The sequence below is a fragment of the Coregonus lavaretus genome, assembly GCF_964263955.1.
Source record: "Coregonus lavaretus genome assembly, chromosome: 12".
NCBI lineage: Eukaryota > Metazoa > Chordata > Actinopteri > Salmoniformes > Salmonidae > Coregonus > Coregonus lavaretus.
In genome coordinates, this window is record NC_139999.1 from 30,509,399 (window position 1) to 30,523,129 (window position 13,731).

At 47.0% G+C, this 13,731-nt stretch overlaps 1 protein-coding gene across 4 annotated transcripts in view; it reads left to right on the forward strand.

The window, feature by feature from the left end:
- Positions 1-13,731, forward strand: part of LOC311138575 (AMP deaminase 2-like) — a 118,970-nt gene that overhangs the window by 26,917 nt on the left and 78,322 nt on the right. Inside the window, exon 1 of one of the 4 annotated variants that reach the window (XM_084173318.1) lies at positions 6,580-6,809. The exons of the other annotated variants lie outside the window; for them this stretch is intronic. Within the exon in view, the coding sequence (XP_084029444.1) occupies positions 6,620-6,809 (190 nt within the window). The 5' untranslated portion in view covers positions 6,580-6,619. Of the gene's footprint in view, positions 1-6,579; positions 6,810-13,731 lie in introns of those variants that run through there. 4 annotated transcript variants of the gene reach the window in all.

A 13,731-nucleotide genomic window follows, 5' to 3' on the forward strand; every position in this document is an offset into this window, starting at 1 on the left:
TATTCTGTCTCTCACTGTTCAAATAAACCTACCATTAAAATTATAGACTGATCATGTCTTTGTCAGTGGGCAAACGTACAAAATCAGCAGGGGATCAAATACTTTTTTCCCTCACTGTATATCTCACTAGTTCATGATATTTAAGCCTCCTGTCACAGATTCAGTCGAGGCTGCCCCTCCTCCTTGCTCGGGCAGGCTTCGGCGTTCATCGTCACCAGAGTACTAGCTGCTACCGATCTATGTTTCTGTGTTCTACTTGTTTTGTCTTTATTGTACACACCTTTTTCCCATTATGTCCATGATTTGTTCCCTATTTAACCCTCTGGCTCCCACTGTGTTGTGTGCATGTTTGTTCTATGTTTGGTGTCATCGACTGGTGAGCGGGATTGTCCTCCCTGCGTGGAGATTATGTTCATTTATATTTACGAGTAAAGTACGTTGTCTACTAGCTCTGTGTCCTGCGCCTGACTCCGTCCTACCGCTACACACTGATGCCTGACAGAAACACGCACCTCAAATGGAGTCAGCAGGTACATTCATTCCTTCCGGATCCGTGGAGGAACGCGTCCAACAGCAAGCGACCATGATACAGACTCTCGGCACAGCAATGGAGCGCGTGTTGAACACCATGGAGCGATGGGAGAGAGGGGGTTTTCCTACACCTCCTTCAACTACACTGCAACCCACACCGCTGTCCACCCCTTCGTCATCTGGGTCCAGTGGGATTCGGCTCTCGTTCCCGAGGGCATATGATGGTACAGCTGCAGAGTGCCAGGGTTTTCTGCTCCAGGTAGAGCTCTACCTGGCGACCATCCACCCGGCTCCCTCGGGATACGAGAGCGTGTCCGCCCTCATTTCCTGTCTGTCGGGGAGAGCGCTCGAGTGGGCCAACGCTGAGTGGGTAGGAATAGACGCGGCGTCGGTGCGCTATGAAGATTTCACCCGCCACTTCCGGGCGGTATTCGATCATTCACCGGAGGGGAGAGCGGCGGGGGAACGTCTGTTCCACCTCAGACAGGGGAAGAGGAGCGCTCAGGACTTCGCACTGGACTTCAGGACCCTGGCAGCCAGCGCGGGATGGAATGAGAGGGCCCTGATTGACCACTACCGATGCAGCCTACGGGAGGGCGTTCGTCGGGGGCTGGCCTGCAGGGACACCACCCTTAACCTGGACCAGCTGCTGGATTTGTCGATAAGGCTGGATAACCTGTTGGCCACCCGCGGACGTCCGGATCGGGGTCCATCCATTCCATCCCCCAGCACCTCCGACCCTACACCGATGGAGCTCGTAGGTGCTGCTCTCAGGGAGACCGGAAGGGGGGCCGTCTCCTGCACCAACTGTGGCCGCAGAGGACACACTGCTGGTCGGTGCTGGGGAGGGTCCTCAGGGAGTCGAGGCAGCAGGCAGAGCACTGGTAGACCGTCCCAGGTGAGTAGGCACCCGACTCACCCAGAGCTGGTTAACCTCTCATGATCCCACGATTTCAGGGCAACAGAGGGCTCTCATGGGATGGTCATGTCAGTGCTCGGGGAGGTGTGTAGGTGTTTCCATAGGTGCAACTACGGTGGAAAGTCCAAACCAGGTCTCCACTATGCACATTCCCCCCAAATATGCCGATTTGGCTCTCGCCTTCTGTAAAAAGAAGGCGACTCAATTACCACCCCATCAAACAAGGGGATTGTGCGATAAATCTCCAGGTAGGCGCTGCACTTCCCTGGAGTCACGTGTATCCCCTGTCACAGGAAAAGACGGCTGCAATGGAAACATATGTCTCCGAATCACTGGGACAGGGATACATTCAGCCTTCCACTTCACCTGCCTCCTCGAGTTTCTTTTTTGTGAAGAAGAAGGATGGAGGTTTACGCCCGTGCATTGACTACTGTGGTCTCAATCAGATCACTGTTAAGTACAGTTATCCACTACCTCTCATTGCTAGTGTGACGGAGTCATTGCACGGGGCGAGCTTCTTCACCAAATTGGATCTCAGGGAGGGGGATGAGTGGAAGACGGCATTTAGTACCACATCTGGGCACTATGAGTACCTCGTCATGCCGTACGGGTTGATGAATGCTCCATCAGTCTTCCAATCCTTTGTTGATGAGATTTTCAGGGACCTGCACAGACAGGGTGTAGTGGTGTATATAGATGACATTCTCATACAGTGGGGAAAAAAAGTATTTAGTCAGCCACCAATTGTGCAAGTTCTCCCACTTAAAAAGATGAGAGAGGCCTGTAATTTTCATCATAGGTACACGTCAACTATGACAGACAAAATTAGAAAAAAAAATCCAGAAAATCACATTGTAGGATTTTTAATGAATTTATTTGCAAATTATGGTGGAAAATAAGTATTTGGTCAATAACACAAGTTTCTCAATACTTTGTTATATACCCTTTGTTGGCAATGACACAGGTCAAACGTTTTCTGTAAGTCTTCACAAGGTTTTCACACACTGTTGCTGGTATTTTGGCCCATTCCTCCATGCAGATCTCCTCTAGAGCAGTGATGTTTTGGGGCTGTCGCTGGGCAACACAGACTTTCAACTCCCTCCAAAGATTTTCTATGGGGTTGAGATCTGGAGACTGGCTAGGCCACTCCAGGACCTTGAAATGCTTCTTACGAAGCCACTCCTTCGTTGCCCGGGCGGTGTGTTTGGGATCATTGTCATGCTGAAAGACCCAGCCACGTTTCATCTTCAATGCCCTTGCTGATGGAAGGAGGTTTTCACTCAAAATCTCATGATACATGGCCCCATTCATTCTTTCCTTTACACGGATCAGTCGTCCTGGTCCCTTTGCAGAAAAACAGCCCCAAAGCATGATGTTTCCACCCCCATGCTTCACAGTAGGTATGGTGTTCTTTGGATGCAACTCAGCATTCTTTGTCCTCCAAACACGACAAGTTGAGTTTTTACCAAAAAGTTATATTTTGGTTTCATCTGACCATATGACATTCTCCCAATCCTCTTCTGGATCATCCAAATGCACTCTAGCAAACTTCAGACAGGCCTGGACATGTACTGGCTTAAGCAGGGGGACACGTCTTGCACTGCAGGATTTTAGTCCCTGGCGGCGTAGTGTGTTACTGATGGTAGGCTTTGTTGCTTTGGTCCCAGCTCTCTGCAGGTCATTCACTAGGTCCCCCCGTGTGGTTCTGGGATTTTTGCTCACCGTTCTTGTGATCATTTTGACCCCACAGGGTGAGATCTTGCGTGGAGCCCCAGATCGAGGGAAATTATCAGTGGTCTTGTATGTCTTCCATTTCCTAATAATTGCTCCCACAGTTGATTTCTTCAAACCAAGCTGCTTACCTATTGCAGATTCAGTCTTCCCAGTCTGGTGCAGGTCTACAATTTTGTTTCTGGTGTCCTTTGACAGCTCTTTGGTCTTGGCCATAGTGGAGTTTGGAGTGTGACTGTTTGAGGATGTGGACAGGTGTCTTTTATACTGATAACAAGTTCAAACAGGTGCCATTAATACAGGTAACGAGTGGAGGACAGAGGAGCCTCTTAAAGAAGAAGTTACAGGTCTGTGAGAGCCAGAAATCTTGCTTGTTTGTAGGTGACCAAATACTTATTTTCCACCATACTTTGCAAATAAATTCATAAAAAATCCTACAATGTGATTTTCTGGATTTTTTCTTTTTTCAATTTGTCTGTCATAATTGATGTGTACCTATGATGAAAATTACAGGCCTCTCTCATCTTTTTAAGTGGGAGAACTTGCACAATTGGTGGCTGACTAAATACTTTTTTTCCCCACTGTATACTCCGCTACATGAGCCGAGCATGTGTCCCTGGTGCGCAAGGTGCTTGGTCGACTGTTGGAACATGACCTGTACGTCAAGGCGGAGAAATTTATTTTCTTTCAACAGTCCGTCTCCTTCCTAGGGCACCACCTGTCCGCGTCAGGGGTGGAGATGGAGATTGACTGCATTTCGGCCGTGCATAATTGGCTGACTCCAACCATGGTTAAGTAGGGGCAGCGATTCTTCGAGTTTGCCAACTACTACCGGAGGTTTATCCGGGGCTTTGGTCAGGTAGCGGCTCCCATTACCTCCTTGCTGAAGGGGGGACCGGTGCGACTGCAGTGGTCAGCTGAGGTGGACAGGGCTTTTGGTCACCTGAAGGACCTGTTTACCTAGGCTCCTGTGTTGGCTCATCCGGATCCCTCCTTGGCATTCACAGTAGAGGTGGACGCGTCCGAGGCTGGGATAGGAGCTGTACTGTCTCAGCGCTCGGGTACGCCACCAAAGCTCCGCCCCTGTGCTTTCTTTTCGAAGAAGCTCAGCCCGGCGGAGCGCAACTATGATGTGGGGGACCGGGAGCTGTTAGCTGTTGTTAAGGCTCTGAAAGCGTGGAGGCATTGGCTTGAGGGGGCTAAACACCCTTTCCTCATTTTGACTGACCACCGCAATCTGGAATACATCCGGGCGGCGAGGAGACTGAACCATCGCCAGGCAAGGTGGGCCATGTTTTTCACCCGTTTTGTGTTCACCCTTTCTTACAGACCAGGTTCCCAGAACGCTAAGGCAGACGCTCTGTCCCGGCTGTATGACACAGAGGAGAGGTCCATGGAGCCCACTCCCATACTTCCGGCTTCGTGTCTGGTGGCACCGGTGGTGTGGGAGGTTGACGCGGACATCGAGCGGGCGTTACGTATGGAGCCCACTCCCCCCCAGTGTCCAGAGGGTCGTATGTACGTTCCGTTAGATGTCCGCAATCGATTGATCTATTGGGCTCACACGTCACCCTCCTCTGGTCATCCTGGCATCGGTCGGACAGTGCATCGGTCGTCTTAGTGGGAAGTACTGGTGGCCCACTTTAGCTAAGGACGTGAGGGTTTATGTTTCCTCCTGCTTGGTGTGCGCCCAGTGTAAGGCACCTAGACACCTGCCCAGAGGGAAATTACAACCCCTACCCGTTCCACAACAGCCGTGGTCCCACCTATCGGTGGATTTCGTTACGGACCTTCCCCCGTCACAAGGGAGCACCACGATCCTGGTTGTTGTGGATCGGTTTTCTAAGTCCTGCCGTTTCATTCCGTTGCCCGGTCTCCCTACGGCCCTACAGACTGCGGAGGCCCTATTTACACATGTCTTCCGGCACTATGGGGTACCTGAGGATATAGTGTCTGATCGGGGTTCGCAGTTCACCTCAAGGATCTGGAGGGCGTTCATGGAACGTCTGGGGGTCTCGGTCAGCCTGATCTCAGGGTTTCACCCCCGAGAGTAATGGGCAGGTGGAAAGAGTAAACCAGGATGTGGGTAGGTTTCTGCGGTCCTATTGCCAGGACCAGCCGGGGGAGTGGTCGGTTTTCATCCCCTGGGCAGAGATGGCCCAAAACTCCCTCCGCCACTACTCCACTAACCTGTCTCCATTCCAGTGTGTATTAGGTTATCAGCCGGTTCTGGCACCATGGCATCAGAGCCAGATCGAGGCACCTGCGGTGGATGAATGGTTTCGGCGCTCGGAGAAGACCTGGAACGCTGCCCATGTACGCCTGCAACGGGCCATCAGGCGACATAAGGCGAGCGCCAACCACCACCGCAGTGAGGCCCCGGTGTATGCACCGGGGGACCGGGTCTGGCTCTCGACCCGAAACCTGCCCCTTCGCCTAACCTGCCGGAAGCTGGGTCGGCGGTTTGTGGGGCCATTTAAAGTCCTGAGGAGATTGAACAAGGTTTGTTATAGGTTACTGGTGGTAGCTGGTACGGTCCGGAGAAACGGTGCTGGGTCCCTAGGAGGGACATCCTCGATCCCTCCACGTTGAGGGATTTCCACCGTCGTCATCCGACTCGCCCTGCGCCGCGTCCTCCTGGCCGTCCCCGAGGCCAGTGTCGGCGCACGGCTGGAGCCGCGCGTCAAGGGGGGGGTACTGTCACGGATTAAGCCGAGGCTGCCCCTCCTCCTTGCTCGGGCAGGCTTCGGCGTTCGTCGTCACCGGAGTACTAGCTGCTACCGATCTATGTTTCTGTGTTCTACTTGTTTTGTCTTTATTGTACACACCTGGTTCCCATTATGTCCATGATTTGTTCCCTATTTAACCCTCTGGCTCCCACTGTGTTGTGTGCGTGTTTGTTCTATGTTTGGTGTCATCGACTGGTGAGCGGGATTGTCCTCCCTGCGTGGAGATTATGTTCAGTTATATTTACGAGTAAAGTACGTTGTCTACTAGCTCTGTGTCCTGTGCCTGACACCTCCATATATCTACTAGTTCTAATGTATCCATGACATTCATGATTTCCTTAAGAGCATGAGGGTGATTGTTTGTAGTGTGATTTCCTTTACGGTCCATTGAGCTATTTAAAACGGTATTATAATCTCCCACCATAATAATAGAGTCTTGAATTGCTTGCAGGGTTGATAATTTATTATATATATTGTCAAAGAAGTGTGGATCATCATTATTTGGTCCGTAAACAGCCATATCTGTTTATGGTCCAATAACATATTTAAAATAATCCATCTACCTTGCGTATCTGTTTGGACAATTTGCACATTCGGATCGAAATTACTGTTAATTAATATCATCACCCCGCTTTGAGTCAGCCCTGCAGATGGGGTTCCACAGGCCCTGCATGGGCCCTGCCATCCAGCTGCAACAAAAGTCCCCCTAATGTTAAAGCTAGCGCCAGCGTCACAGCTGCTCCTCTGCCTCTGCCGGCTGTTCTGCAGCTCTGCCTCACTCTGCTTCGGCCGTCACAGGAGCACAGGCAGCAAGATGTCATCCTCCTCCAGCGAGGGCCAAGGGAAGCCCAAATCCCCACTGCGCAAGACAGGGAGTCTGCAGAGCACCACCAGCCCTGGTGAGTGGAGGGGTGTGGGTGCAGTGGGGTCCCAGAGAGGGGAGTAACGGAAAGCGGGGGTTAAACGGGAGGAGTGGGGGGTATGGATGCGCATCTGGAGTCGAACAGACAGATATGCTAGTGCAGTAGCGTGAAGGCACTCAATGTTATTACAGTAGAATGGGAAAGATAAAGAAAAACAGTGGAGATATGATTTTTCTTTCTCTGATAGTCCAGTTTTTGTGGGGATTCATTTGTTGATTAGGCCTATGTTCTAATGGGAGTTTTGCATGCACTTTCACTTGTCCTGTATTTCACTGACTGTGTAAAGAGGATGTAGTACTGTAAAAAGGGATTTTTTGATTCTAAATTTTTCTCCCATTTGAAAGCATTCATGCTTAGTAATGCATGGTTAATCATGGAATATGGTTTATTTTATTGTTTCTAATAGCCTAATTAAGGTTGTTAATTCACCAACAGCAAAATATTTTGATCTACAGCAGGAGGTCAGTAACATTTTCCTCTATCAGAGCTTTAAAGCCAGAATCCTTATTGGTGAAACTGCCATGTGATATTACAACAACAAAGAAGTTACTGCAAACGACAAACTCTGTTTTTTTCCCTCTGACATCATTGCTTGCACTATAGAACATCAGAAAATGTACTGCACAGTGGAGGCTGCTGAGGGGAGGATGGCTCATAATAATGTCTAGAACAGAGTGAATGGAATGGCATCAAATACATGGAAACCACGTGTTTGATGTATTTGATAGCATTCCACTAATTCCTCTCCAGCCATTACCACGAGCCCGTTCTCCCCAATTAAGGTGCCACCAACGTCCTGTGGTACTGCAATTGTTTTTACCATGACGCTCCTCACCTCTGCTTCTTCAACAAAACAAAAACAATAACAATGGCATTGGGGCAGACAGTAGTCCTGTTTCCCCTACTGCAGATTCCATCTTAAACTCAGCAAGCGATACCCTCTTCTCCAGTTTTAAAGTATTTTGCAGCTCGTTCCAAGTCCAAGGAGCATTATAGGAAAATTATACACTAAATATACAAAAGTATGTGGACACCCCTTCAAATTAGTGGATTCGGCTATTTCAGCCACACCCGTTGCTGACAGGTGTATAAAATAGAGCACACAGCCATGCAATCTCCATAGACATACATTGGCAGTAGAATGGCCCGTACTGAAGAGCTCAGTGACTTTCATCATGGTACCGTCATAGGATGCCACCTTTCCAACAAGTCAGTTCATAAAATGTCTGCCCTGCTAGAGCTGCCCCAGTCAACTGTAAGTGCTGTTATTGTGAAGTGGAAACGTCTAGGAGCAACAACTGCTGAGCCGCGAAGTGGTAGGACAGACAAGCTCACAGAACAGGACCGCCGAGTGCTGAAGCGCGTAGCGCGTAAAAATTGTCTGTCCTCGGTTGCAACACTCACTACCGAGTTCCAAACAACGTCAGCACAATAACTGTTTGTCGGGAGCTTCATGAAATGGGTTTCCATGGCCTAGCAGCCGCACACAAGCCTAAGATCACCATGCGCAATGCCAAGCGTCGGCTGGAGTGGTGTAAAGCTCGCTGCCATTGGACTCTGGAGTGATGAATCACGCTTCACCATCTGGCAGTCCAACGGACAAATCTGGGTTTGGTGGATGCCAGGAGAACGCTACCTGTCCAAATGCATAGTGCCAACTGTAAAGTTTGGTAGAGGAGGAATAATGGTCTGGGGCTGTTTTTTTATGGTTTGGGCTAGGCCCCTTAGTTCTAGACGATTCTGTGCTTCCAACTTTGTGGCAACAGTTTGGGGAAGTCCCTTTCCTGTTTCAGCATGACAATGCTCCCTTGCACAAAGTGAGGTCCATACAGAAATGGTTTGTTGAGATCTGTGTGGAAGAACTTGACAGGCCTGCACAGAGCCCTGACCTCAACCCCATAGAACACCTTTGGGATGAATTGGAATGCCGAGTGCGGGCCAGGCCTAATCGCCCAACATCAGTGCCCGTCCTCACTAATGCTCTTTTGGCTGAATGGAAGCAAGTCCCTGCAGCAATGTTCCAACATCTAGTGGAAAGCCTTCCCAGAAGAGTGGAGGCTATTATAGCAGCAAAGGGGGACCAACTCCATATTAATGCCCATGATTTTGGAATGAGATGTTCGACAAGCAGGTATCCACATACTTTTGGTCATGTAGTGTATTTTCTCCATTTCAGTTCTGGCCTTTGGAACCGTGAAAGATAGTAGCAGCTAAGAACGTTTGTGATGAACTTGTAAGTGAGGAGCACAGATAAGTAAGCAATAGTCAGGTTTTGCATCGGTTAAATGTTTTACTAAATAGGCTGCTAGACCAAATCGATCAAAACTCATGTCAAATTGAATCACTCCCTAGGCCAGTAGGGTTTATCAGAGGACAGCCTGGCTGGAAATGGGACAGCACGTCTTCCAGCCCCTCCATATCTCCCCCGGTGGTCTTGGATAGGGCACAGCAATAGGGGCCCTTTATCTCCTATCATCACAGCCCTCACCATCTCAATGGCCCCTTTGGCTGTTTGGTCAAGCCATGCTATGTCACACACACAGGGGAAATGTTATGTGGAAGGACTGAGAAGCTCAGACATTCTACTCCAAAATGAATGAAAAATATAGCTGCAAGCAGCCATGATGGGGTTCAGACTTTGGCCCCATAGTGCCACCATCAGGACAAATTGCACACATTGCCCTAGTATGAGCTACTTTTGTACTACTTACCACGCTTGCCAAATTACATTTTTACATTTTAGTCATTTAGCAGACGCTCTTATCCAGAGTGACTTACAGTTAGTGAGTGCATACAAATACATACAAATATCAGAACTCCACATCGAACAGATCATGCAATATGCTTTTGATGTATTTTGGACCATTTTCAATTATGTTGACTACTTTAAACGTCAGAATTTGGTATATATCATCTATGTACCCATGTCTTTAAAAACTTTTCCAGGACTCTAGCTCAACAATATGACCGCTATGAGCCAATGAGCTTGCATTAATGTTTTTTCCTGTCCAACAGCGCCAACGTGCGGCCAAACTGAAGCATACTTTACAGGTTAGCTAGACTCATAGCCCAGAGCATGTGTGCCACATTTCATCATGCTGAGTCAAAAAGATCAAGAGTTATGAACATGTGCCTGTTTTAGCGCCACCATGTGGCTGATATGTTCAATCTTCACGGTGTTTGGAACATGTGTACCAAGTAGGGTTGGGCGATATAACGATAGTATCCGATATCGAAGATGATTGGCAGCCATCATCGATGGTGATGACATCATGATGTGACAGACGATGTATAGCCTATTTCAACGTGCCTGGCACAATGCAGTAAAGAGCTGACTGGGCAGCCCACAGCGGGGCCATGCCAAGTCACCTATTCCTTTGCTATAGCCTGCATAACCTATTTCAATACATATGTTATGAACAATTTACAGAACGTGTGACAACAATGTAGACAGAGCTAATATTTTCACCAAAGCAGCGCAAAATATCCAGTCAGAAAATGTTTGTAAAAAATGTTTCTCTCTCAATGACAAAAGAATCTGGCCCAAATAGCCGAAGCCTATTTGATTTTTTTATAGCGGACACTCCGGTGTCTAATTATTTTAAAAGCCTCATTTTGTATTTTCTCTCCATTTTATATGAATACGACTTCAGTTTTTATGCATGCTGGCTTTCTACCAACGCACTACTTCCTGATCAAATAATGAATTTATCTAACGGAGTTCTCAGAATGTTTTAAGTTGTTTGTGAATAACCTAAAAACATGATAGGCCTAAGGTAATAATGAGTGAGATAGAATGAACAATAGCAAGATAGAAAAATCTAACGAGTAGTTTGAACAAACCTTACAGTTGAGCAAAGCTTAGTCTAAAATAAATTATGCATGCATCCCTCCTCCTTGCCGTTGCGAACCAAACGTCCAAAAGCTAAATCCTACTAGTTAAAATAGCCTATCAAAAGACAAGTTAAAGTTATGTAAAGTATTTCCCAATTTGGCTATTGTAATAAAGTGTTTAATGTCCTAAAGTTGCAGCTTTCAAATGGGAACAATTAGTGAAAGTCAGTCTATAGGCGATTCTCTATCACAGCTTTATTTTGAATGACAAATATTATAGGCAACAAGTAAAATTTAGCAAATTATCAAGATGGAAAAATTCTAGCCTGGAAAATATTGCGTTGAGCGACCTTGGTCCATAGATACCATATCAAGTTTCGTGCAGATCGGTAATTTGGTGCTAGAGGAGTATAGCATTTTGTGTTTTTCACAAAATCCATCGTGGCGGTCCTTGAGGCAAATGTATTCCTTGTGAGGAGCGGGACCTACAGTGAGGGAAAAAAGTATTTGATCCCCTGCTGATTTTGTACGTTTGCCCACTGACAAAGAAATGATCAGTCTATAATTTTAATGGTAGGTTTATTTGAACAGTGAGAGACAGAATAACAACAAAGAAATCCAGAAAAACGCATGTGAAAAATGTTATGAATTGATTTGCATTTTAATGAGGGAAAGAAGGTGACAACAGTTGGTGCGATTATTCGCAAATGGAAGAAACACAAAAGAACTGTCAATCTCCCTCGGCCTGGGGCTCCATGCAAGATCTCACCTCGTGGAGTTGCAATGATCATGTGAACGGTGAGGAATCAGCCCAGAACTACACGGGAGGATCTTGTCAATGATCTCAAGGCAGCTGGGACCATAGTCACCAAGAAAACAATTGGTAACACACTACGCCGTGAAGGACTGAAATCCTGCAGCGCCCACAAGGTCCCCCTGCTCAAGAAAGCACATATACAGGCCCGTCTGAAGTTTGCCAATGAACATCTGAATGATTCAGAGGAGAACTGGGTGAAAGTGTTGTGGTCATATGAGACCAAAATCGAGCTCTTTGGCATCAACTCAACTCGCCGTGTTTGGAGGAGGAGGAATGCTGCCTATGACCCCAAGAACACCATCCCCACCGTCAAACATGGAGGTGGAAACATTATGCTTTGGGGGTGTTTTTCTGCTAAGGGGACAGAACAACATCACCGCATCAAAAATCCAGAAAATCACATTGTATGATTTTTAAGTAATTACTTTTATTTTATTGCATGACATAAGTATTTGATCACCTACCAAACAGTAAGAATTCCGGCTCTCACAGACCTGTAAGTTTTTCTTTAAGAAGCCCTCCTGTTCTCCACTCATTACCTGGATTAACTGCACCTGTTTGAACTCGTTACCTGTATAAAAGACACCTGTCCACACACTCAATCAAACAGACTCCAACCTCTCCACAATGGCCAAGACCAGAGAGCTGTGTAAGGACATCAGGGATAAAATTGTAGACCTGCACAAGGCTGGGATGGGCTACAGGACAATAGGCAAGCAGCTTGGTGAGAAGGCAACAACTGTTGGCGCAATTATTCGAAAATGGAAGAAGTTCAAGATGACGGTCAATCACCCTCGGTCTGGGGCTCCATGCAAGATCTCACTTCGTGGGGCATCAATGATCATGAGGAAGGTGAGGGATCAGCCCAGAACTACACGGCAGGACCTGGTCAATGAGCTGAAGAGAGCTGGGACCACAGTCTCAAAGAAAACCATTAGTAACACACTACGCCGTCATGGATTAAAATCCTGCAGCACATGCAAGGTCCCCCTGCTCAAGCCAGCGCATGTCCAGGCCCGTCTGAAGTTTGCCAATGACCATCTGGATGATCCAGAGGAGGAATGGGAGAAGGTCATGTGGTCTGATGAGACAAAAATAGAGCTTTTTGGTCTAAATTCCACTCGCCGTGTTTGGAGGAAGAAGAAGGATGAGTACAACCCCAAGAACACCATCCCAACCGTGAAGCATGGAGGTGGAAACATCATTCTTTGGGGATGCTTTTCTGCAAAGGGGACAGGACGACTGCACCGTATTGAGGGGAGGATGGATGGGGCCATGTATCACGAGATCTTGGCCAACAACCTCCTTCCCTCAGTAAGAGCATTGAAGATGGGTCGTGGCTGGGTCTTCCAGCATGACAACGACCCGAAACACAAAGCCAGGGCAACTAAGGAGTGGCTCCGTAAGAAGCATTTCAAGGTCCTGGAGTGGCCTAGCCAGTCTCCAGACCTGAACCCAATAGAAAATCTTTGGAGGGAGCTGAAAGTCCATATTGCCCAGCGACAGCCCCGAAACAAGAAGGATCTGGAGAAGGTCTGTATGGAGGAGTGGGCCAAAATCCCTGCTGCAGTGTGTGCAAATCTGGTCAAGACCTACAGGAAATGTATGATCTCTGTAATTGCAAACAAAGGTTTCTGTACCAAATATTAAGTTCTGCTTTTCTGATGTATCAAATACTTATGTCATGCAATAAAATGCTAATTAATTACTTAAAAATAATACAATGTGATTTTCTGGATTTTTGTTTTAGATTCCGTCTTTCACAGTTGAAGTGTACCTATGATAAAAATTACAGACCTCTACATGCTTTGTAAGTAGGAAAACCTGCAAAATCGGCAGTGTATCAAATACTTGTTCTCCCCACTGTATATTGTCAAATTCTATAATAATTATATTTTGTTTGTTTTTACTCCTGAACTTCCTCTGATCATTTTTATGAAGTCCATCTGGTTTGCTTCTATATGCCATATTTTTCTAACTGTGCTCTTTCACAAAGCTCTCAACCCATAACCTATATACTTATTATGGACACAGTATGCTTTACATTAGTTATCTTGTTGTTATTAGTTGTTGTTATTAGTCCCATCCTTCAGCTCCTCCCATCTATGTCTTAACACCATCCATATTGGATTTCTATTTGCCATATATTTTTCAACTGTACTGTGATTTTTTTTGAAAAGTTCTGAACCTTTCTATTCTCATTGTTTCTACAGATCGTAAATTGAAAATAAACATTTTTGCTGAAAG